The sequence below is a fragment of the Sus scrofa genome, chromosome 1 (assembly GCF_000003025.6).
Source record: "Sus scrofa isolate TJ Tabasco breed Duroc chromosome 1, Sscrofa11.1, whole genome shotgun sequence".
Taxonomy (NCBI): domain Eukaryota; kingdom Metazoa; phylum Chordata; class Mammalia; order Artiodactyla; family Suidae; genus Sus; species Sus scrofa.
This window is the reverse complement of record NC_010443.5, coordinates 103,793,718-103,820,689: the sequence shown is the minus strand read 5'-3', so window position 1 is coordinate 103,820,689 and position 26,972 is coordinate 103,793,718. Positions and strand designations below refer to the sequence as shown.

The window sequence follows — 26,972 nt, the reverse complement described above, 5'->3', positions numbered from 1 at the left end:
AATGTTTATTGAGCTCCCTTTGTGTAGCTTCTAAGTATAGTAAGAAGCATTAATTGAATGAATATAAATTGCTTTGGCTTTTAAAAAAATCAACTTATCAAATGGTACACAGTACTTTAGTCAAAAACAAATACATTCTTAGTAGATTAGCTGGCAATATAATTTCTTATAGCTATTTCCTAATGGGGTGCATTTCTTGAATAATTCCTTAAAAAAACCCATTCTTTGCTAGAGCATAGCAGTGATTTGGCTATTCTGTTTTTATACACAGGCATATATATCTTCCCTCCAATGTTTCCACAATGTATGTAAAATGTACTCATGCTGACCATGATTTTTTTTTATTGAAAAGCAATACAAAACAGCTTTAGAAACAAGAGGAAGGTAATATTTTACATTATTTGTTATGAAAATTTCTATGCTTTGTGCCAGAATTTACTTCCCACAACTATGCTTGCTTTATCTAGAACATCTTCTGTTGTATTTCTACATTATTGAAAGTATCCATTAGTATTTAATTCAGAAGAGCTTAATAAACTGATCATCTGAGAAAAACGGTGTTTCCCTTTTTTCAGAACATGCTTATTTATGTGCAGTATGGAAATCTGATCCTGCTCTCTTCCAATCAGCCAGCAGTTCTTTTTGTACCTCTTCTGGTAGTTCATAGAAAACTTCAGGATCAATGTCAGAAGGAAAAGCAAATTTCTCATCAAGAGAATCTTGCTCTCTATTTTCTGTAAGTCCTTCATGATGAGAGACTGTTGCCACTGGTTGCTCATGGCTATCTCTAGAACAATTTTTGGAGTAAAGTTGCTCATTCTGCAAATTTGGAAATGAATGGAAAATAGATACAGCAGGGTTTGTATTTGAAAAGTAGAATCCTTGAGATTCTTTGGGTCCTTGACTCATGCGTTCATCTTTTAAGCTGCTGTCTAAATAATGTGAATAATCCTTCTGGCTAGATGAGTAAGAGGAACTACTGCTATTTAAGCCTGATGTTCCTGGTTCACAGGGAGACACAGAGGATATCTGTTTGCTCTTGGATAAATGATCTTTAGGATTTAAGGAACCATGCTGCATTTGTTTCGTAGAAAAGAAAGATAATACTCCTTTAGAAGCATGTAATGGACAACTCAAACTTCCTTTCCCTTGAACTTTTTCTCTAGATTTTCCAGAAAGGATTTCCTCTTGAATATCTACTGGCAACTGCTTGAAGACTTCTTGGTCAATACCCTCAGGAAGCGAGGAGAGTGGACATTCATTATTGTCTTCCGCTTTAGAGAAATGTGTAGGATCTGGTGGCAACTTCCCAGTTCTTGTACTTTCAATTCTTCCAGTTGGTAGAAAATCCCTGTTTGTTTCTTTGTCTTTGGAAAAATCCTCCATATGAGTGTCTTTCATTTTCTAGAACATAAGGATAACAGAATAATTTAGATATCTGATACCTTTTAAATATTCATGCTGCTGAAATGTGACTATGAGGTGACTCACATGTCTCTATCCTGCTCCATAACCTGAATCCTTTTGGCCAGTTCCAAACAACTAGAAATGATTAATCCACCACAATTACTCACACTGTTTTGTGGATCTTTACTCACTATTCCAGGAAGAGGCTTCCTTCTTAGATAGCACTGAGCCAGAAAGTAGGCAAGTATTGGAGACTTGGAAAGGATCTTAACAATTATGTACTCAAACTTCCAATTCTGTGAATAAAAGAATAGTGGCCTAGAAAGGTAATTGATTCACCAAGAATATCTAAAATGTATGTATATGCACAGATGGCTTCAAGGGCTAGTTTTCTAAAATTCCCTGTTTTGAAGTGTAACATTTAACAGAAAGAAAAAAATACTTCCATGGTAAAAATTCAATAACATTATTAAGATGTAATACTCTTCTGGGAGCTCCCACTTTGGCTCAAGAGGTTAAGAACCCAACTAATATCCATGATAAGATGGGTTTGAACCCTGGCCTCACTCAGTGGGTTAAGGATCTTGTGTTGTGGCAAGCTGCAATGTAGGTCGCAGATTCAGCTCAGATTTAACATTGCTAATAGCTGTGGTGTACGCCAGTTGCTACAGCTAATTCAATTCTTAGCATGGGAACTTCCACATGCCGCAGGTGTAGCCTTAAAAAGACAAAAAAAAAAAAAAAAAAAAAAAAAAGTAATACTATTATATTTACATGAAATAAAAACTTTAAAACACCTTCCATTTTAAATTTGCATAATTTTTTCACTTAAAATTTCCCTTTAGTTTTAGCACCATCAAAATGTATGCACAATCAAAAATAACTCAGGAAACAACAGAAAAATAACTTCAAAAAAAAACAAAGACAGAAAGAGATTTGGGCCTCTGTATTTACTGAGTACCTTCTGTGTGCCAGACATGTACAAGGTACTTTCACTTACATTTACCTCTCTAATATTAAGGTGAATTAAAGACCTTTAATTCTCATTCTACAGATTAAAAAGTAAACATTTTTTAAAATTTCAGTTAATGAATAGAATAAAAAGGATGACTGAAAAGAAGTAATTTGATGTGGGCACTAATTTATTATTTCTATAACACTGTTCTCATTATAAGCTTAAATATAAATAAAAGTATTACTAAAATTATACTGACTGGTTAAACAATAGAAATTTTTAAAATAATAAAAATATTTTAAATTAAGGATTAATTGTAGGCATAAGAAATTTAATAAAGGATGATTATTTTTTAAAGTATCCCACATATTAAATAAACAAAAGCTTGGAGTTCCCATTGTGGCTCTACAGTTAGTGAACCTAACTAGCATCCATGAGGATGCAGGTTCGATCCCTGGCCTCGCGCAGTGGGTTAAGGATCTGGCATTGCCGTGAGCTGTGGAGTAGGTTGCAGATGCAGCTCATATCCTGTGTCGCTGCTGCTGTGGTGTAGGCCAGCAGCTGTAGCTCTGATTCGACCCCTAGCCTGGGAACCTCCATATGCCACAGGTGCAGCCCTTAAAGATAAAATAAATAAATAAACAAAAGTTTCCCAAATGGCTGTATATACATAGTATTTTGTTGCAGTCATTTGAAAATATGACTGGCTTCTGCCTCTCTAATGTCACACTTAATTTCTACAAGTATAAAATGAGCAGTCATATTATATTAATATTGCTATCAGAATTCAATATAATTTCAAAACCAAGAAAATATGTTTGAATTAAAAACATGGGTGGGGGAGATTGCTGGTAGCTTATGTATAAATTAACATGACAACAAGATTTGATTTCCAGTACTTGAAGATATTTTCATATGAGCTAATCATTATATTCCTATGGACTACTATAGGATATTTTAACACTTTCAAAACATAGAACCTCATAAAGTTTTCTCTTTTATCCAGTGATGCTTATGTTTTCTTCTTATATCCACAGCATATATTAATATACAAAGCTAGTAACCTTAATATGAAGTCATTCGAATCATATCACCCAAAAGAATCACTAAATTATAACATAAAATTTTATTTGTAATTTAACAATATAATTCCAGGAACACTGTACTTACAAAACTGCGTTTGCCAGAGCATGAAGTTGTTGATAATGATGGTGTTAAATAATAATCAATAGTCCCTTTTTTAGCAGTATTCGGTGCTTTAAGGTTGCAGAAGCACACACTTAAAAGGGTAAGATGAAATGGCATCTTCACATTCACCATATTTCGAAAGAGTTTCATAAGTATATCAACCATTGGGGTCATCGCATCATAATTTCCTAAATAAAATGTTTAAGATGACAATATCTAAATGCATTATATCATAATTAAGATCTTAGTCTAATTTATAAATTTAAATTAAGATATTAAAATTCTTAGGGTATCTGGGATATCTCAACATTAATACTAAATACCAAATGAGTTAAATTTTTCAAAAGATTTGAAGTACGGGACTTCTAGTTACGGGAGAATAATGAAGTCAGAAAATTCTGACTCTTTGAAAAGATAAACAAAATTGATAAATGATTGCTGGAACAACAAAGGAAGAAAAAAGAATACACGAATTACAAAAATCAAGAATGAAAGAGGGGCAATCACTATAGACCTTACAAAAATCAAAAGAATACTAAGAATTAACAACTTCATGCTGACAAATTAGACAACTTGGATGAAACATATACCTTCCTAGAAGAAACAAATTACCAAAATTGACTCAAAATAAATAGAAAATCAGAATAACTCATAACAAATAAAGAAATCAAAATTCTTATTTAAAAATTTTCCCACAAACAAAAGACTAGGACCATGAATAGCCAAAACAACTTCATAAAACTGGAAAACTTACACTACCTAATTTCAAAACTTGCAACAAAGTATTAAGATAGTATGGAACTGGTATAAGGATAAACACAGATCAATGGAATAAGTATAAACCTTATATTTATGGTCATTAGTTTTGTTTGTTTTTGTTTTTTTGCTTTTTAGGGCCACACCTCCGACATGCGGAAGTTCCCAGGCTAGGGGTCGAATCAGAGCTGTAGCTGCTGGCCTACGCCATGGCCATATCAACTCGGGATCAGAGCTGCATCTACAACCTACACCACAGATCACAGCAAAGCCAGATTCTTAACCCACTGAACAAGGCCAGGGATCAAACCCACATCCTCATGGACACTAGTCGGTTTTGTTACTGCTGAGCCACAATGGGCACTCCATTCAATTAGTTTTTGACAAAGGTGCCATTACAATTCGATGGCAAAAGAATAGTCTTTGCAACAAATTCTGTGGAACAACTAGAAATCCACATGCAAAAGAACAAACTAAGACTTTACACAACACATAAAAACTAATTCAAAGTGGATCTAAGAATAAGTCTCAAAACTATACAATTTCTGAAAGAAAACACAGGAGGAAACATCTATGACCTTTTAGTTAGGCAAAGAACTTCTAGATATGATATCAAGGACTATCCATATAAGGAAAAAAAACAAAAACAATGAAATACACAGCCATGAGAATGACTATAATAAAAGAAAGTGACAATACTAAATGTTGGTGAGAATGTGAAAAAAACTGGAACCCTCTATACTTTGTTGGTGAGAGTATGCATTATTATACTCACTTTGTAAAAAGTTTGGTATTTTCTTACAGTTCAACTTACCACACACCCCAGCAATTCCACTCCTTGTAATCTACCAAAGATATATCTGCCCAACGACTTGCACACATATGTTCATAGCATTTTTCATAATAGCCAAAAAATGGAAAAAATCTAAATGCCCATAAAGAAGTTATGTCATGCCATATAATTATTATGGCTTTGTTTTCTCTGAAGTAGGAAAACATTCTTAACTGAGATAGTTAATATTTATAATAATATAAACATTAATATTTAATATTAGGCATCTCAGTTAAGAATGTTTAATATTTCTTAAATATTTGTTTTGTTTCTGTTAAATATTTATTTAAAAATAACAAAGTTTTCTAGTGAAAATTCCTTCTAGAATAAAGGTACTTAAGAGTTCACTAACTCTGTGAAGACTACCAATCTCTGGATCATATTTCTAACTCAGAGTTTGTATTATTAAGAGTTCAATCTGCCAATTAAATTATCAGAAAATTATCCCATTACCTGTCCCTATCTTCTGAATTACGTGGGAGGGAATAGGGCACTGACGACTCTCACGGCCATGGTACTTCTCAGAAGAATACCGGCGTATTACTAATCTTACTGTATGTGGCTTCCTTCCATCTTGGCAGACTCTAAAAATAAAGAGAAAGAAGAAACAAGGAATTAGGAATAGTATTATCTAAAGAGTTTTTTTGGTATTTTTCTTCCTTTTTTTCTTTTTTTTTGGTCTTTTTAGGGCCACACCTGTGGCACATGGAGGTTCCCAGTCTAGGGGTCTAATCAGAGCTGTAGCTGCTGGCCTACACCACTACCAGAGCCACAGCAATGCCAGATCCGAGCCACATCTGTGACCTACACCACAGCTCAACGGCAACGCTGTATCCTTAACCCACTGAGCAAGACCAGGGATCAAACCCACAACCTCACGGTTCCTAGTTGGATTCATTTCCACTATGCCACAATGGGAACTCCTAAAGTTTTTTTAATAGTCTAATCTATCTCATTTACAGAAGGTGCCAATTTAGTTATGATAACAATTACAAATACAGTTGATAGCTAGGGAGTAGACAATAAAAGCCCTCGAATAACCCAAGGAAATTACTCTGAAATTTCAAATGTAAGGTCCTCAGGCCTCACTCAAAATTGAGTGCTATCAGAAAAAGAACAGAAATAAGATAGAATTGTAACAATTCATTATATAACCCAAATCCAAAACATAACTAAAAGCAACATATTAAAAATCAGCAGCAGAGCTCCCACTGTGCCACAGTGGGTTAAGAATCCAAATGCAGCAGTTTGGGTCGCTATGGAGGCACAAGTTCAGTCACTGGCCAAGCACAGTGAGTTAAAGGATCTGGCTTTGCTGCAGGTGTGGCATAGGTCGCAGCTGTGGCTCAGATTCAATCAATCCCTGGCCCAGGAACTTCCATATGCCATGGTGCAGCCATAAAAACAATAACAACAACAACAAAAAAAATCAGCAAGAAATTTAAGAAACTGAGAAATCATTCGCTGACAGAAGCAAATATATAAAAAATGACAGATTTTTTACGCATTAAAAAAATAAGATTACAAAAAGAAAAAAAATTTAATGAGATTATTTTTGTCAAAAAACACTCCTCAAATAGATCCAAGGGAATCACTAATACCACCATTATATGGCATATTAGAACAATAAAGTGAAAGATCAATTATATGCTATAATTAGAAAATACATGTCTGTGCATCTTAAAAAGTCTTGGTTTTGGTGTTGAAAACAAAAGTTTCAAATGATATTTTCTACTTTAAAGTAGAAAACTGAATTGTTGGAGAAAATAAATGTCAGCAAAATAATACCTTCTTTTCTATATATATGACAATACATTAAAAAAAATCACAAACAACACAAATATTGTTAAACCTACTAAGGCTGATTTAAAATCAGAAAATTTAGATTGCTGTAGTAAATAATTTTTCATTATTGCTTTACCACAAAAATTCTTTACTGCTGCTTTACTTAAGGTAGTAAAATACCTTTTTTTTTTTTGCCTTTTCTAAGGCTGCTCCCACGGCATATGGAGGTTCCCAGGCTAGGGGTCGAATCACAGCTGTAGCCACCGGCGTACGCCAGAGCCACAGCAACTCGGGATCCGAGCCAAGTCTGTGACCCACACCACAGCTCATGGCAACGCCGGATCATTAACCCACTGAGCAAGGGCAGGGACCAAACCCGCAACCTCATGGTTCCTAGTCAGATTTGTTAACCACTGCACCAGGACGGGAACTCCTAAAATATCTTAAATGGTTCCTGTAAACATGTTACTAATTTAAATATCTTCCAGTTAAACTCGTTCTATTCAGTTAATATGCAATTCAATGAGTATGAATTGGTTCCTATAACTAAAACATACTAGAAAAAGGTTAGACTCCAAGCAATCTTAAAACCAGTGCCTAGAGAATGATTCAAAAGTGTATAATGGAGAAAGGACAGCTTGTTCAATAAGTGGTGCTGGGAAAACTGGACAGCCACATGGAAAAGAATGAAATTAGAACACTCCCTAACACCATACACAAAAATAAACTCCAAATGGATTAAAGACCTAGATATAAGACCAGACACTATCAAACTCCTAGAGGAAAACATAGGCCAAACACTCTCTGACATAAATGACAGCAACATCTTCTCAGATCCACCTATCAGAGTATTGACAACAAAAAGAAAAATAAACAAATGGGATCTAATCAAACTTCAAAGTTTCTGCACAGCAAAGGAAACCCTAAACAACACAAAAAGACAACCCACAGGATGGGAGAAAATCTTTGCAAGTGAATCAACTGACAAGGGATTAATCTCCAAAATTTATAAACACCTTCTGCAGCTCCATACCAAAAAAACAAACAACCCCATCAAAAAATGGGCAGAAGATCTAAACAGACGATTCTCCAAAGAAGACATACGGATGGCCGAGAAACACATGAAAAGATGTTCAATGTCACTCATTATTAGAGAGATGCAAATCAAAACCACTATGAGGTACCACCTTACACCAGCCAGAATGGCCATCATCCAAAAGTCTACAAACAATAAGAGCTGGAGAGGGTGTGGAGAAAAGGGAACCCTGTTAAAAACTGTTGGTGGGATTGTAAATTGGTGCAACCACTGTGGAAAGCAGTATGGAGATTCCTCAGAAAACTAAACACAGAACTACCATTTGATCCAGCAATCCCACTCCTGGGCATCTATCCAGAGAAAACCACGACTCGCAAAGGCACATGTACTCCAATGTTCATTGCAGCACTATTTACAATAGCCAAGACATGGAAACAACCTAAACATCCATCACAGAGGAGTGGATCAAGAAGATGTAGTACATATACACAATGGAATATTACTCAGCCATTAAAAAGAACGAAATACCAGCATTTTTTTACAACATGGATGGACCTAGAAACTATCATGCTAAGTGAAGTCAGCGATACAATGAGACACCAACATCAAATGCTTTCACTGACATGTGGAATCTGAAAAAAGGACAGACTGAGCTTCTTTGCAGAACAGATGCTGACTCACAGACATTGAAAAACTTATGGTCTCCGGAGGAGACAGTTTGGGGGGGTGGGGGGATGTGCCTGGGCTGTGGGATGGAAATCCTGTGAAATCAGATTGTTATAATCATTATACAACTACAGATGTGATAAATTCATTTGAGTAATAAAAAAAATGAAAAAAAAAGTCAAGGAAATATTATAACATTATTTCATGCTGTGGTACTCCTTTTAATAAAAAAAACGAAAAAAAAAGTCAAGGAAATATTATAACATTATTTCATGCTGTGGTACTCCTTTTTGAAAATAAAAATTGTCCAAACATACATGGATTTCAAATTAAAAAAAAAGCGTATAGTTTAATCTCCTATAAACCTATAGTATTAATCATCATATGCTCTAGAACATATACGCAAGTTTTTTTTTTTTTTTGCCAGTCACTTAGATGGTATTACATACCTAAGTCACTGAAGTAAGGGGCCACTATAGATGAGGGAATAGCACGCAGAGATCAGGAGAAATGGTTAATAGTATTTCACAGGTTTAGTGCATCTAGCCACATTTCTAATTGACTCTTCAAATCAGAGAACCTATAAAACCTATACTTCTTGTGGTTTCTCTATGTGCAGAAATGTTTCCAATGACCAGGCATTTCATAGTAGTCTTACATTAGCAGAAGCAAAGCAGATGACCCAGTTTCACCAGCACACTCACAGGCTCAGCCTGAGTCATATCACTGAAGCTAGGTAACAGAGCCGGCCAGTTGCGTGCAGCAAACAATGAGCTGCACAGCCCTGCTTAAGACATGAGAACTGAAGTGCATGTCACAGCAAAGTTGTAGGAAATTTCACTTTATCAGTTTTCTGTGAGTTAGAATCATCCAAAAACCATTTTCTCTAGTCACAGTAGCCATCCTAGCATCATTACAAAAGCATGCCTACCCAAAACTGTTAGACCCCTGACATCCTACTTTGAGAAATCAAAGAAATGGGAGGAAGAGAGATCATACCCTTCTAAGGAGTATTGAGAAATAGGTATCTGACATCAAAAGAGCATCAGAAAACTATCTTGTTCAGTTTATGTAATGCTATTTGTATACTCATAATCCCAACTTACACTCTTCCTATATTCATAGACCAGTAACACTATGCATACCCACAATCGCTCTCATTGCTCACACACAGTCCCATTTAGCTATTACTTCATCTGACTCCATTTTCTTTCACAGTCTAAGGCACGGGAGATAAAAGTTTGTCTGCTTTCTCCACCAATTTCCTATCCTCAATCACCACAAATTTAGGGGTGTAGATTCTAGAGATACCCATAAAACTCCCATAGGTAATGATAAGCAACTTAAGATCCACAGTAAAACCACAATGTTATTAAGATTAAGACTAATGGGGAGTTCCATCATGGCTCAGCAGAAACTAAACTGACTAGTATCCATGAGGATGCAGGTTCAATGATTGGCCTTGCTCAGTAGGTTAAGGATCCGGTGTTGCCATGAGCTGTGGTGCAGATGGCAGATGTGGCTCGGATCTGGCATTGCTGTGACTGTTGTATAGGCCAGCGGCTACAGCTCCAATTCAACTGCTAGCCTGAGAACCTCCATATGCTGCAAGTGCAGGCCTAAAAAGGCAAAAAAAAAAAAAAAAAAAAAAAAAAAAAAAAAAAAAAAAGGCTAATGGAAATAGATGAATTAAATTTAATTAAGAGCATCTGTTACTATCTTTTTAAGACTTTAAATGTAGAAAAACTTAATGACAAATTATCTTTCTTTACTTTGTTAGTCTCCAGTTAATCTGTAAATTCCAAGATAGAATATTGAGTACTTTATCCCATGTATTATATACAGAATCTATAAGATAATATGACAAAATGGAAAAAGCACCTGTTTAAAAGATTAGCAAGCAGTTCTTCAATCTTATTTTTAGCTTCCACCTCTGATGAACATTTTTTAAATGAATCTTCCTCACTAAAGGACTACCAAAGAAGCACAAATAAGGATTATTATAAACACAAATATCAGTGTATATATCAAAAAAAAAAATATTCAACACATTCTTTACTAACTTACCTTTTGTGCTTAGTTTGAGTCATTTAGTTCACTTTTATATTAACCTTTTTATCTACAAGTTATTGTACTCCACTAGAAAGTGCACTGGCAGTCAAGAAAATTACAAAGCTCTAGTACCAGCTCTAAGCTTTATGTGATTACAGTGAGGCTCTTAATCTCCTAGGACTTGAGTCCGAGTTTACCTTGGGCACGTTATTTAACCTTTCTAAAATACAGTATCTTCATCTTAAAAAAATAATGAGAGGAAGAGGGAATATGGAGAGGAAAAGGGTAAGAATAAACAATAGTACTACCTGTATGGAAGGTTCGCTGTGAAGATTAAATATGATTTTAAATATATACATATACATATCACTTAGGAAAAACTTAATCACTGTTATCTAGGTAATTATACCTTTCTCCATTTCCTAAATCATTAGATTACTCCAGAGTCTTAAATCTAGATTACTCAAGATTTTTAAAAATTACAATATTTCCCCTCCTATAAGTAGTATTCAAAGAGATAAATACTAATTCTCAGATTCAATTTAGGAACAGTGGAGCTCCCGTCGTGGCACAGTGGAAATGAGCTTGACTAGGAACCATGAGGTTGCAGGTTCGATCCCTGGCCTTGCTCTGTGGGTTGAGGATCCGGCGTTGCCATGAGCTGTGGTGTGAGTTGTAGACGCGGTTCGGATCTGGCATTGCTGTGGCTCTGGCGTAGGCCAGCAGCAACAGCTCTGATTAGACCCCTAGCCTGGGAACCTCCATATGCCGTGGGTGTGGCCCTTAAAAAAAAAAAAAAAGGCAAAACAAAACAAAACAATTTAAGAACATTAATCTAATCATTGCAGAGGGATCATGTACTAACCTAATAAGCAAATAGAAATAGTAAGAACACAGTAGTTAAGGGAATTCTCGTTGTGGCACAGTGGTTAGCGAAGCCGACTAGGAACCATGAAGTTTTGGGTTTCGGGTTCGATCCCTGGCCTTGCTCAGTGGGTTAAGGATCTGGCGTTGCTGTGAGCTGTGGTGTAGGTCGCAGACTAGGCTCAGATCCTGCATTGCTGTGGCTCTGGCAAAGGCTGGCGGCTACAGCTCCAATTCAACCCCTAACCTGGGAACCTCCATATGCCACGGGAGTGGGCTTAGAAAAGGCAAAAAAAAAAAAAAAAAAGACAAAACAAACAAACAAAAAATAGAAATCTTTACCTCAAATAATGGGACAACCAGTACAAAATTAAAATAAATATCAGCCTCATGTACCTGAGGTGGTCCTGAGGGTGTCACAGGAGAGTTATCCTCTCCAAAACTGAGCTTCTGGATACGCTGAGCAACTGAAATTCCTAATTCTTTTTCTAGTATTTTGGATGAAAAGGTTTGAAGATCACGCACACTACTGATACCCAGTACTTCCAGACGTTTGGCAGTTTTATAGCCAATACCTAAGCAAAAAAAGATGCATCTGGTGTTACAATAGCTTTTCTTCTTAAAATTAGCTAATTAAAATGTTATAAATATATCAACCATATCTTTTGATATCATAATTGTTATTTTGCTAAGATCATAATTTATTAAAAAATTGGGTTGTTGTTCTGCTTAAGACCTCTGAGTTACAAACCACCTCAAAAACCTAACAACTCCAGTATAACATAATGAATAAAGAGTCTGAGGAACAAAAACCAAGCAGGAGGCATCACTCTCCCAGACTTCAGCCAATATTACAAAGCCACATTCATCAAGACAGTGGTACTGGTACCAAAACAGACAGACCAATGGAACAGAATAGAGAACCCAGAAACCTATGGTCAATTAATCTTTGACAAAGGAGGCAAGAACCTAAAATGGGAAAAGAACAGTCTTTTTGGCAAGTATGGGTGGAAAACCTGGACAGCTGCATGCAAATCAGTGAAACTAGAACAATACTCACACCATGCACAAAAATAATCTCAAAATGGCTCAAAGACTTAAATATAAGACAAGTCACCATCAAACTCCTGAAAGAGAACATAGGCAAAACATTCTCTGACATCCACCTTACAAATGCTGTCTCAGGTCAGTCCCAACGCGACAGAAATAAAAGCAAAAATAAACCAATGGGACCTAATCAAACTGACAATCTTTTGCACAGCAAAGGAAACCAAAAAGAAAACAAAGACAATTTACAGATTGGGAGAAAATAGTTTCAAATGATGCAACTGACAAGGGCTTAATATCTAAAATATACAAGCAACTTATACAACTCAACAGCAAAAAAGCCAACAACCCAATGGGAAAATGGGCAAAAGACCTGAATAGACATTTTTTTCAAGGAAAATACACAGATGGCCAACAAGTACATGGAAAAATGTTCAACATCCCTGATTATTAGAGAAATGCAAATCAAAACTACCATGAGATACCACCTCACACCAGTCATAACAGCCATCATTAATAAGTCCACAAATAACAAATGCTGGAGGGGATGTAGAGAAAAGGGAACCCTCCTGCACTGTTGGTGGGAACGTAAGCTGGTACAACCACTATGGAGAACAGTATGGAGGTACCTTAGAAAACTATACATAGAACTGCCATATGACCCAGAAATCCCACTCTTGGGCATATATCCGGACAAAACCTTCCTTAAAAAAGACATTATGTACCCGCATGTTCATTGCAGCACTATTCACAATAGCCAAGACATGGAAACAACCCAAATGTCCATTGAGAGATGATTGGATTAGGAAGATGTGGTATATATACACAATGGAATACAACTCAACCATAAAAAAGAACGAAATAATGCCACTTGCAGCAACATGGATGGAACTAGAGACTCTCATCCTGAGTGAAGTAAGTCAAAAAGAGAAAGACAAATACCATATAATAGCACTTAGATATGGAATCTAATATATGGCACACATGAACCTTTCCACAGAAAAGAAACTCATGGACTTGGAGAATAGACTTATGGTTGCCAAGGGGAGGAGGAGGAAGTGGGATGGATTGGGAGCTTGGGGTTAATAGATGCAAACTATTGCTTTTGGAATGGATTAGCAATGAGATCCTGCTATGTAGCACTGAGAACTGTGACTATTCACTTATGATGGAGCATGATATTGTGATAAAAAAAGAATGTTACACATGTGTAACTGGGTCACCATGCTGTACAGTAGGAAAAAAATTGTATTGGGGAAATAACAACTTAAAAAAATTTTAAAAAGAGATAACCAATAAATGCTGTCTTGATAAAATGAAATTTTTACCACCTGTTCTACAAAACCATGGAAGTATTGAAGAATCACAGTTATTATTCATGTAAGGAAAGATTGTCACTGAGTTTCTGCTCTAGTGCCTTGGGTTAAGGATCTGGCCATTGCCACAGATGCACCATACGTTGCTGCTGTGGCTCAGATTCAATGCCTCATCTGGGAACTTCCATATGCCATGAGTGTGCCCTCCACCCCACTGTCCTGAAAAAAGAAAGTAAAAAGGAGAGATGGTCTCTAGAGCAGTTACAATTCATTACTATGTGCTAATTAATAGCTAACTTGACTGATTCCTATACACAATACCACACATTTACATCTGGAGACAGTAATTATTTCGAATACATCTTCGAGCCAGAAAGCAAACAAACACATTTTCTCATTAGCAAAACTCCTATCACAAAATTCTTGCACTAAAACTCAGTCATACTTTATCATAGGAAAAATCCTCAGGCAACTTAGTGCTCCTTTACTCCTCTCATTTTTAAAAATTAATCCTACAGTTATCCTTGTACAGTAAAGGAAGAAGTAAATCAAAGGTGATAGGTCTATAGCAGGAATTATTAAAGTGAAGTGACAGATATTTTCATAACAACAACAAAAAAAATGAGGGCTGGCAATTTGGCAATAAGGAAGAAATGAGAAAGCCTGGAAAAAATGAAAATAAGAACTGTAGTAAAGCCAAGTAATAATGTTATGTCACAGTACACAGTCTTCAATTTATTACAGCCTGACATAGTAATTGTTTGCCAGAACAGACTCAGAGTCACCCAAAAAACTTTAAGTTATGACTATACCAAATTGAGGAAGGCAAGGCAGTGTATAACACACTACGGAACCCAAACATGGGTTAAAATTGTGAAGTTATGACATCTAATGGTTACATTTCAGTAGTCTTAGAAATTCTCTTCCACAGAATTCTATTAATATCTTAATCCCGGCCAAAGCTATAGAAATGTAGTTTAACACATCCATTACTAATGAATGGTCTATAAAAATGTCAAGCATTTGATCTTCAAAGATACAAACTTGTCCCATGACCTAAACAGGTCACTGAACTCCTCAAAACATGAATTTCCTCATCCTTAAAATAAAATGTTGGCCAAGACGCTTTAGAAGATCCTTTGCAGCCTTAATATTTTATACATAATCTCAAAATAAGAGTTAGTGAAAGACCAACTTCTTTTTCTAGATGCAATTTACAGTATAAAAGTATAACCAGGGACAAAAAAAATAAAGGATCATGTTTCCAGGTTATAACTTTCATGATTGCATTCAAACTAAACAAAAGTAGGAGAAACTAGAAAAGTACTTTCATACTTTTCCTAACATAGATTCCTTCCAGAAAATGGCAGGTTTTTTCGGTTTTGACCAAGAACCAAGTGCATAGGTTCTAAGAATTAGTTACATTTATCTGTAATTTAATACAATTAAATATGCAATTTAATTTGTAACTTGAAATATAACAAAACCAATATACACTTTTCAAATACGTTTGTCTTACCAGGCATTTCCTTTATGTGGCTCAAACTATGAATGAGATCTTGAGAACTTTCAGGTAGTAAGACTGTCTGCTGATTTGGTTTAAAGACACCAGAAACTAATTTTGCCAATAATTTATTAGAAGCCACTCCAGCACAGCCAGTGAGACTCAAGTGATTATACATGGCTTCCCGCATCTCTGCTGCAATCTGAGATCCAATAAGCAGTCTGATGTGCAAGATGTCACGTAGGTTAATAGCTATAAAAACAGCCATTGTTGTTAAAAGTCACCACCAAAAATTTCATTTTCATTTTTACAAAGGAGTTTAAAAAAGATAAAGGGCTTAATGTATATCCATTCCCATACCCCAACACCACCATGCTGCTATACACTTAACTAGTCTCTTTTGTTCTCCACAGCAATTCTGTAAAGCAAGTAACTATCGCAAGTTAATTCCAAGGGCCTGTGACCGTGAATGCCTACTAGGAGTGCTTAATGACTAACAGATTACAGTAACTGATCTCTCATTAAAAATTCCTACTGGCATTAGTAAAACTTTTACTCATGTTTACCTGGAAGTAAGCATAAAAGTAAAAGTATTACTCTAATGAGAAAGCTTTAAAGATCTGAATCTAAACTTAAACATTAGTGGTATGTACTACTGAGAACACTTTTGGATTTATATTTAGTCTAAGAGATCTTTTATTAAAAGTATAGGGAAATTATACAGAAACAAATTTTCTGAGGTATGAAAATGGTATTAAAGTTTATATGAGGAGTTTCCATAGCGGCACAGTGGAAATGAATCTGACTAGAAACCATGAGGTTTCGGGTTCGATCCCTGGCCTCACTCAGTGGGTTAAGGATCTGGCATTGCTGTAGCTGTGGCATAAGCTGGCAGCTGTAGCTCCGATTAGACCCCTAGCCTGGGAACCTCCATATGCTGCAAGTGTGGTCCTAAAAAGCAAAAAAAAAAAAAAAAAAAAAGAGTTTATATGAGAGAGTTCTTATCCTCAGGAGTTTCTGAAGTTCATGATGCCTGTAATTTACTTTCAAATGGTTCTCAATATATCAACCAACCAATAAACAGAACACAAGATAAAGAAAATGTGGCAAAATGATAATAATGGGTACATCTACAAGGAAGAGCATCTTGACTGTACTCACTGTATTATTCTGTCAACTTTTCGATAGATTTGAAATTTTTTTTTTAACAAAAGGGTATGGGGAGGAGAAAGAATTCTTGAAGAATTAGACATTTTAGGAAATAAAATCTAGTTCTCGCTAATATGTTCCAATCAATAGAATCCAAGTTTGCTTTAACAATTATACAGAAACACAGAAACTTCTTGCTACCAAGACCTTGTAAGTGACAAAAGAGGACAGGTACAAGACACATTGAAGCTTCATATCTTCTTCTAAAAGAGAACTGTAGCTCTACCTCTGTTCTTTAATATCAGGAGGTGGAGAATGACTGGCGATTGATCACACAGCCCTCAAAAAAGAAGCATAAGAGGAAACATTTATGGCTGGCTGAGACCTAGAAGCAAGTAAGTCAGGACAAGTCTTACACAAAAGCAGAGTAGCTTGTCTTCTATGTGGAAGTCACCAGCAGTCATAAGATGTCTAAAAGTCTAATTAGATATTTAGGGGAGCTGACTGCGGCTTATATTCGCATGGAAATATCATCAGTTATTCATATTTTAATATGTGAAGATGAACCATTCTGCTTTCTTGCTAAGAACTGGCAAAGATTATTTGAATTAATAAATACGAACGTGCAAAAGATGGCAGGTAGGCCTAGACAAGCTCCCAGAAGGGCTACCTTGGGAGGGTCTTGGCACCTTGGGGAATTGAAATGAACAAGCAAAAAAGGCCACAAAGACAAATGTGATCTACCTAAAATTTTGCTTAAAGATGGTTTTAGGAGAATCAAAAATTACTCTAAAAAGACAACTCCCATAACTTAAAGATGACCTAAAGAGGTATAACTTAAAAGTGGTAACACAGAGTTCCCTGGTAGCCTAGTGGGTTAAGGATCTGGTGTCATCACTGCTGAGGCTCAAGTCAGCTGTGGCACAGGTCACTGCTGTGGCATGAGTTCTATCCCTGACTTGGGAATTTCTGTAAGCTGCAGGTGCAGTCAAAAACAAAAAACGGTAACACAGGACTGTGTTAGAGAAATAAAAAGTGCACAAAGCACTGAGCGACGTGTCATCAAAATACCATTTTCTGCCTATTTAATATGGAATAGTAATACCTAATTTTAACTACCTTAGGTTGCTGAAATATGGCTATACCTCCAACAAAAGCCATAAAACTTTCAGAAAGACATAGTCGACTCACTGAACTGACTGAACATTAAGGAATGTAACTACCTTTATTTACTAAATAGAATGAGTAAGAATCCACTTACGTTGATTCTTGTATACATGACCTGACACAGTCACTGCTGAAAGGTCATCACTTTGAAACTGCTCCAGTCTCTTCTCAACCATTTCTGTTAGATCCACAAAATTTTCATCAAACCCAAGTCTCTCAACAAGCGGACTAAACTGTTCCAACAACTCTAAAATAAAATAATATTGAAGCACAGATGTAAGTAAAGTTATAATTAGAACAGATTTAACTCTTTTATGTTAAAAAATGTATGTTGTTAAATGTTTTACATATATTCACAGTTCCACAATATCTTTAATAAGGTCCTTAGTTAATTGCGATTTTTTTTCTGCACCACATTCTAAGTAGAGGAAATATTTTCCCACAAAATAAGGTCAAAAATAACATTTCTTGGGCAGATACTCATAGCAATATATTTAGCTCAATCTTCTATACCTAGAATTTCTCTAACATTAAATACAATGCTTAAATATGATCTTGAAGCAATAGGTCAAAGAATAAATGCTTAGAAAAATAAAAACAAGTAATAATATAATCTAGCTATATTTTTCACAAGAATTTTAAAAAGGCAAAACAAAATTTAAAATTTCCAATACTGATTCAAAAAAAAAAAAGTTACTTAATTTTCAAAATACACTACAATGCAATGTTTTGATTAGTCATCCTCCAGCTCTCTCCTTAAGGGCAGAGATGGACCATGACTTACATGAATTTGAATGTCCAGCATCTAGCATCTAGCACAATGCCTTGTCCTTAAGTCAGATATTTACTAAATTGAGCTGAAACAAGATTTGAAATAAGTTCAAAGAGACTATTAATTCTTATTTTTAGGATTAAAATTAATAACTTTGAAGTCCTTAGAAGAAACTTTCACTTCTCTCGGAATCACCTATTGATAGCAGCTGGAGAACAGAAAACAAATTATTAGCTTATTATATAAAAATAGATAGATTCTTAAAGTCCTATAATACAGTATGTTTTATTGATGCCAACACTGATAACAGCAGGAGAAAACAATTAATAAAGATAACATGATCTGGTGCCCACCAAAAATTACTTCCAACCTACTTAGAGAAAATCGTTTATCTACTCATAGAAAAAACTGACAATGTGTCTGATCATATAGAAGAATTCTTTTTAATTTCTGTCATCAATTTCTGCTTACCCCCACCCCCAGCAAAAGTATATATCTGATGTCCAACAATAAAGATAGAAAATAAAATAAGACATTTATCAAAATAATACTATATGAGAAAAATAAAGGAGAAAGTTTTAAGTACTAAGCAACAGCCAAGTTAAATACAGAATCATGAACAAAACTGGTGGATCGCTGAACACTGATTATATTGGTTCTATTACTAGGTCACAGGAATAAATCACTTATCCTATGCCTGAAGTTAACTTATTTTTTTTTAATTACTCTGTGAATTATATTACATTTATAGTCATATAACGATCATCACAACCCAATTTTACAGCATTAATTTTTTTGCTGTCAATCTGCCAACTTTATAAACAAGATGCATGTATTAAACATATGACTACACGAGACCAAAGAGAAGAGTTTATAATTAGAGAAAAAAACCATCTAGACAAAAATGTAATACTGAAGAATAAATAAAATAAACAACAAGGTTATACTTCATAAATAAGTCTGAGATAAATTCAGTAGAGTACTATTAGAGTTATTTCAACTCATAAAATATGACAAGAAAAATTAACAAAATAACTTTTTGTCAATGCACAACTCATGCTTAGAATATTTTTTATTACTTTAGTGCATTTTTAATTCTTTCCAGACATTACTTTACAAATCAAGGATCAGTATAAAAACTGAGATTTGTTCACTGAATCTCCAGGATATTTTCACTGTGAAAAGCTGCGGTGGCACGGAAATCATAAGAGAAAGACTGCTAAGTCTGATATCATAGAATAAAATAAAAAGGCAAAACACAAACTGGTAATATATCTCTAACACATGACCATCAAAGGGCTAACTTCCTCAATGTCCCAAAACAATGACAAAAGCCAATCAGAAGAGAAATGAACAAACCAAATTAAAACAGGCCCAAGTGAATAGGCCACTCACAGAAAAAATATATATATGACCAAAAATATATGAAAAAAATATTCAAACTCACTCATAGAGAAATACAAATCAAGAGAGTGATTTCCTATTTTTTCACCTATCAGGCAAAATCTTTATGAATATCTAATACTCTCATACATATTGGGACAATCTCAAGTGCAACACATAGCAATATTCAAAATTTCTAATGCAAATTATATCTGATCTAGAAATTAACCTCCAAGAACTTCTGTTACAGATATTTTCACGAAAGCATGTGAAAATTTCTATATGAAAATATCTAGTGAAGCATTTATTTTTAAGAACAAAAAACTGATAACGGCCTAATAATCATTCACTATCAGAGAAACCACATAATTTATAATGCAAAACAAGATATCTTTTGAATAAAAGGAGGTGCTGTTAATAAGTATGTAGGGACAAGAGGCATAAAATGGGACATACAGTCTTCATTATCAGTAAAGGAATGATTAAGTAAGTTTGGAACAAAATACAATGGAATACTGTGCAGGCATTAAAAAGAATGAGGAAGAGCTAAATGAATGACATGAAAGATCACCAAGAACAAAGGCAACATGCACAACTGTATGCTTTATATCATCTCTTCTGTCTACAGTAAAATGTAACTTCTGAATATTCGGACACACACACATCACTGTGCACAAATGCACAAGTGATATTCTGGGAACACAGTCTTGTCTTTTTTGCTTGGCTATCCCTTCTTCCCCCTTCCTCCCATTTTAGCCCTGTCTCTTCCTTTTCAGAAGTTAACCAATGTTAAAAACCTGGTGTACATCCTCTCATGTTTCTCTTCCTTTTCATAGATACGCATATACATATATGTTGGGGAAGGGTTTTGGTTGTTTTACACATGAGGAAAAACCTAATACAGGTTTTAACACCTTGCCTTTTACTCACTCAAAAGGAGTATCTTTGGGTCAACAGTATAGCACCAATGCATTCTTTTTAATGGTTATAATCTTCCATCATAAGGAAGTTTTAGTTTATTTAGCCACTCTCATCCTGATGAGCATCTATTTTCAGTCCGCATTTTTAGTCCATACTACAATAAGACATTTTTGTACATATACATTCTTTTATTTCTATTAGATAAATCTCCAGCAGTGAAATTATTAGGTTAAAGAACATAAAATGCATTTTTAATTTCCAAAAATGTTTCTAGATTGTTTTAATTTTTTATTTTTTTGGCCCACCCACTGCATGCAGAAGTTCCCAGGCTAGGGATCAAACCCACACCACAGCTGTAACCTGAGCCATAGCAGTGATAACTCAAATCCTTAATCCACTGAACCACCAGGGATCTCTTCTAAATTGTTTTTAAAAGGCTGTAATAGTTTATTTCTACTTTTCCATACTGTTTCTACTTTTCATACTAATTTTTTAGCACTAATGAATTCCAGCATTCTTTTTCCACATTGTTGAGTTTTTTTCTTTGTGTCAACTATTTATTCATATCCTTTGTCCATTTTTCTGAAGTTTCTTTTTAGAGTTAATGTGTAAGAGCTTTTGGATATTATATTTAACCCTTTCATCTGAAAATGGCTACAAAGAACAAAAGAACAAATAAAAACAATATCAAGTAAGATAAATAAAAAGCTGATTCTTATACATGTTTTTATTTGCCACATGCCAGTACATACATTATTTCATTTTTTCCTGTAATTTACTAGAACACTAAGATTCAAACCCAAACCTCAGTAAGGGAGAGTTTATCTACACTGTAATATTTAATATATACATAAAATATAAGAAAAAAATATGCATTATCTTTGCTAAAAGTTCCTAAAATACAGGTTTGAAATTATATTAATCAAACATTATTGAAGCCTCTCTCAACCATTAGTGCGTCAGAGTACAGTGTATTACTAGTTTATTTAAACTTAATAGTTAAAATATACAGTTTTCTTTGGTTTATCTTCTCCCATTTTCTCTTTAAATTTTTTACATTTTCTCATTTTATGTAAACACTGGTTGTGACAGAATTCAAATTATTTTCACCTATACATTTTTGTCACCAATACTCATAACATTATTAGTCATACTCATGTAAATATTTTTAAGGTGGGAAAGACCCAAAATAAAAAGAAACTGATTGGAATTCCCATGGAGACACAGCAGGAACAAACCCTACCAGTATCCATGAGGACATGGGTTCAATCTCTGGCCTTGCTGGGTGGGTTGAGGATCTGGCGTTGCTCTGAGCTGTGGCATAAATTGCAGACATGGCTCGGACCCTGCTTTGCTGGGGCTGTGGTGTAGGTCGGCAGCTGCAGCTCTGATTCAGCCCTAGCCTGAGAATTTCCATAGGCCGAGGGTACAGGCCTAAAAAGCAAAGGGAAAAAAAGAAGAAAGAAACTGACTTACATTTTATATTTATTAAAAGATTAAAAATTAATGCTGAAAGTATACTGCCCATAATCTGTACCTGTAACCTTGTATGACGTCTCTCTGTAACGTGTCAGGTCTTCTCCATTAACTAATACCAGCTGTGGACACTTTTCTTTTGCATCTCTGACCTTCATAAGTTTCTTAACTCCAAATTTCCTAGCTTCATAGTTGCAGGTAACCACATGATACTTCTGCTGAACCCCTATAAGAAATAAATATTTTATGAGAAAATTGAACAGGACTAAAATTAAATTAAAATTAAATGTAATTTACTAAGTCCATATTATATTTGTAAATTGTAAATACAATGTTTTGATAAGAATAAAAACAGTTGGAGTTCCTGTTGTGGAGCAGCAGAAACTAATCTGACTAGGAACCATGAGGTTTCGGGTTCCATTCCTGGCCTTGCTCAGCAGGTTAAGGTTAAGGATCCGGTGTTGCCGTGAGCTGTGGTGTAAGTCACAGACATGGCTGGGATCTCCCGTTGCTGTCTGCTGTCGCTGTGGTGTAGGTTGGAGGCTACAGCTCCAATTAGACCCCTAGCCTGGGAACCTCCGTATGCCTCGGGTGCAGTGCTAAAAGGACAAAAGACAAAAAAAAAAAAAAAGAGAGAGAGAATAAAAACAGTTAAAAGGCATAGCCTCCACTCATCCAAGTTCTATAAAGTATAATTTAACAAAAAATACCACAAATTAACAATTCTACAAAGTCTTCAGCAAAAAGATACAAATAAAATCCTTCCAGGAATTTTTTTTCAGACAATGCAAAACCAGATTAAGTTACAGTGAATTAACTCTATATAACTTTATTTATAACTCTAGGCCATGTTTTACCAAAAAATAAAGTAAAATGAAAGTAACGGAGTGCAATTAACTATTTGTTGCTGCTAGAAAGCCTCACTTATCTCCTGACTAACTTTCCAGTGAATATAAAGCAGTGTTCATTACAAGTGCCAACCTACAGCAAATTACTAGGGATCTCCCCCAATAAATGTTCTAATAATTGAACGGTTCTTCATAGTAATCTGAGGAAATTAAGACAGTGAGGTGGCATTATGAGCCCCCTCCTCATTAAAAAATGAGTAAATTATGATCTACAGATAGTTTAAAAATTCTAGCTTACTGGGGGCTTAAAACTTCTAAAATTATTTGCTTTTCTCTTTACATAAGTTGACTACTGGTTTACCACTGTAAAAGTAACATACATCTAAAATACATAAAACACAAATATTGGAGGGAAAAAAAAGGTTATGTCAATTTCCCTAATGTAAGACATTCTGTTTCTGAAATTTTGATATCCTATCATAAATAAAATTTCGATATCATAAACAAGGCAAAAAATATGAAACATTATACATTTTTGATACATTAGATTATGCCTAAAAATAGAATCACTGGGTCAAAAGTAATTTATGATTCATCAGTGAACAATATAAAAAACAGATTAGTAGTTCCTTTACCAAAAAAGTAGTCCTTTAATGCCAGATATGGACTCAACAGTGTTACCAGCCCAAGCCAAGTACTCACATATTTGTTGAATACAAACGAAAGACTATGTTGCTTTCTCCTAGAAACTTCCAGCATCACATCTCTCACTTATTGTTAAACTTTCACTCCTGCTTCTTAATTACACAATATCTTTTTACTAAGTATTATTTACAGAGTATCTTGTTACAATGCTAATTACAAATGCCTCTAGAAGAAAATTTAAGTCCCTAATCCTAACTCCTTGACACCCTGAGGAAAATGCATAAAGATCATAGACTGACCTTGGCATACCAAAAACTAGTCATGTCAGTCATTCCTCTGATAGACAACTAGGTTGGGTTGAATTGGGATTTAACAAACCAAAGTAAACACCAAAGAGTAGCAGCAAGGGAAACAAAACTGCTCTTTATGGCTTTACTAAAGGATAAATCTTTACCATATGCATTAAAAAAGTTTTAGAAATTTACTTTTTCAATTTAAAATATAATAAAAATGTTTAAACAAGTCAACACAATAGTTAAGTAAATCCCCAACGTAAATTTTCCCTTTGACTTTTATTTTAAAAGAAAGCTTGTTTTTATGGAAAGCTTGTTCCATGTGACTTAATATTTTAGGTTCTGTTCAAAATCCAACTATTTTGTCAGATGTTACACAAATTCAAGAGTTAATTTCAAAAGGGGGAAAAACAGATAAAAACATCCACAAAAATTCATTCATTATGTTTCTGAGTCAGATGGTTGTAAATTTTCAAACATTGAAAAAAAGACTAAAAGTTCAAATGGTCTTTCTGCTCATGTGTTTAGTAGGCTAACTACTTGTGTCACGTTCACTATTTATTTAATGAGGCTTATAAAGTTTATACCTGGTAGTGAAGCAGATTACTGTCTACTGTTGTAGAACTGCTTCCAACATTTATTAATACAGTTAATAAATCAGAATAGTGAATAACGAATCCTATTATACAATGAAAATAATATCAAAGTCCAAAATTACCTAAAGGTTTGCCCTTTAATTCTGGATTTGAGATCATTTCTACTTGTGCGTAAAAGCAATCCAGATCCACATGTACTATGACTCTAGATGAACTTCCTGCTGGCACCACTTGATCATGAACTGCTGCACAATATGCAAAGAAATACAAAAATACATTCAGGCTGCTTATTAATTCTGAGCAAAGACCAGTTCCGTAAAACATGGCAACAGAGAAAGAAGAATGCTGAGTGATTTTAAAAGTTTTTCCCCTGGATTTATTACATGTGCCAAGCATCTAAAAATTATAAAGGCATGACAGAAACTCCAGCCACATACGGTTTTCAGTCCTGTTTATTTACTTAGAAGTTCTTTGTGTGCTCTATTTTTCTCAGGATAGTTATAAATTTAAGGGAAAAAAATGATCAATGATAGAAGATTCCAGAGGTAATCCTAGCACTTGGAAGTTTATAGTAAAACTTAAGAGTAAATTGAAAGGGGTAGAAAGGTTTAAACACTGATTTTCAACCAACTTAAAAACTATTCTAAGCGGCACATCCTTAAATTAAAAAAATAATCTGAAATACAAATAGCAGAAGACAGAACCAGTACACTATATTTAACTCCCATATAAGATCAGGATTATCTGGTTAAACTCTGGTTACCCCATACCTATAACAGAGCCTGGCATATAACAGACCACCAATACTTGCTAAATTGGAACACTGAGTAAATATTTCCCGGACTTTAAAAAGTAGTTCACGAACTGAGGGAGGGGGCAGAAGAGATGCCAGCTCTAAGCACCAGTTAAATACAAGGCAGGTTAAATGCAATGTGCTATTCTGGTTTAGATCCTAGAACAGGAAAGTAACTGGTAAAACAGGGAAAAACTGGTAAAATCTGAATAATGCTTGTCCTTTAGTTAATAGCACCATGCTAATGTTAAAACTTCTTAGTTTTGACAAATGAAGATATTAAAGTTATTTGTGCCTCTCTTGGCAAATCTAAAACTATTCCAAAATTAAAGTTTTTAAAAAGGGACAGGGGGAGCAAGGAATGAGAGCCCTGACCTCAGGCCCTGGGATTGGGGAGGTACAAGGTAGGGCCCAAGAGCTGTACTTGGGTCACCGGAGAGGCGGCCACAGCAGACGTGCCTCGTCCCGGGTTCGGCGCTGAGCCATCTCCTCCCATCCCGGCTGAGGCCAGGCCCGAGTTTTGCCAAGCGGGCGACAAGGTTCCCCGCTTCTGCAACCTAAAGCGCCTGGGGGCCTCTCTGGCTTTCACGGGGCTGTTTGAGGGATCACAAATGCACCCTGGACTAACACTGCTGCGCCCACCCTACTCCTAGGCAAAGCCAGCCCTTTTGGGGGTTTTCGCCTCCAAACACCAGGCAGCAAAGGGAAGCTATTTCGGCGGTGCGGGGAAAACGAAAGGACCTGAAAGGGGCGGGGACGGTCGCACCCCAACGGCCGCCGCCGCCGCCGCCGCCGCCCCGGGCGACCGCCCGCCCCGCCCCGCCCCGCCCCGCCCTATTAATTTACACCAAGCGAGGCCGTCGGGCTCCTCAGGCCCGGACGAACCCGGCGAGCTACATGCCGCCCCCGCCTCCGGCCGCTCCATGGCCCGAACCGCGTCCTCTCCCTCGTCACGGCTGCCTTCCTCCTCGGGCTCCACCCCCTGCTTCTCCATCCCGCCCGGGCGGCCAACCGCAGCTCTGCTCGCCGCCGCTTCCGCCTGGTCTCCAGAGAAGCCGCTCCGGGTTCACGCCTGCGCTCTCGGAACCGACCTGCCTGCTGCGGGGAGGATCGCTCGGGCGGGGAAATCCTACTGACCCACGTGCAGAGGTTCTCTCCCTCCCAGCCGAGGCCCGAGTGTGGAATTGTGGTTCCAAACAGCTCCTTTTTTTTTTGAGGTCTTAAGAGTTAGTCCCACCCTACACATTTTAGCTCTTTATCTGTACTCAGAGGCCAGCTTGTTCTTCTGAACAACTGTTAGCAAAATTGCGAACCCTTAGACGCTAAATGGTTTATGGTGATGGGGGTTGGGGAAAGGGTGGAAATTATAAGAGCAAGGTAACCACGTAAACTAATATCATTAGCAAATGTATTAAAGTTTGTGGCATTTTCGTTTGTTGATTGATTCAAAGAGACTGTGACAGATTAGATCCCTGAATTTTCAATCATCTAAACTAAATAAGATTTTGATACATGAGCTTT

At 35.9% G+C, this 26,972-nt stretch overlaps 1 protein-coding gene across 7 annotated transcripts; it reads right to left on the bottom strand.

Moving 5' to 3' along the window:
- POLI (DNA polymerase iota) lies at positions 325-26,911 on the bottom strand. 7 transcript variants are annotated; one of them, XM_021093315.1, is made up of 11 exons: positions 26,298-26,786; positions 24,781-24,900; positions 22,338-22,502; positions 17,819-17,971; positions 15,424-15,660; positions 11,938-12,116; positions 10,507-10,598; positions 5,592-5,722; positions 3,533-3,738; positions 1,575-1,703; positions 325-1,404 (listed from the first exon to the last, which is right to left on the bottom strand). In XM_021093315.1, the coding sequence occupies exons 1-11, from the start codon at positions 26,443-26,445 to the stop codon at positions 583-585; spliced, it is 2,382 nt and encodes a 793-aa protein (XP_020948974.1). In that variant the 5' UTR covers positions 26,446-26,786; the 3' UTR covers positions 325-582. The 7 variants fall into 7 exon arrangements, with proteins under 7 accessions (XP_020948974.1, XP_020948972.1, XP_020948977.1 ...); XM_021093313.1 differs by having other exon boundaries at positions 24,781-24,903; positions 26,298-26,783; XM_021093318.1 differs by having other exon boundaries at positions 1,599-1,703; positions 24,781-24,903; positions 26,298-26,781.

Excerpts from the sequence above, each read along its gene's own strand:
- POLI (XM_021093313.1), bottom strand. The coding sequence starts at position 26,445 with ATGGAGAAGCAGGGGGTGGAGCCCGAGGAGGAAGGCAGCCGTGACGAG. Across the intron at positions 17,972-22,337 it reads GACGTCATACAAGGTTACAG|AGTTGTTGGAACAGTTTAGT; the intron begins GTACAGATTATG and ends ATTTTATTTTAG. Across the intron at positions 10,599-11,937 it reads CACCCTCAGGACCACCTCAG|TCCTTTAGTGAGGAAGATTC; the intron begins GTACATGAGGCT and ends CTTCTTTGGTAG.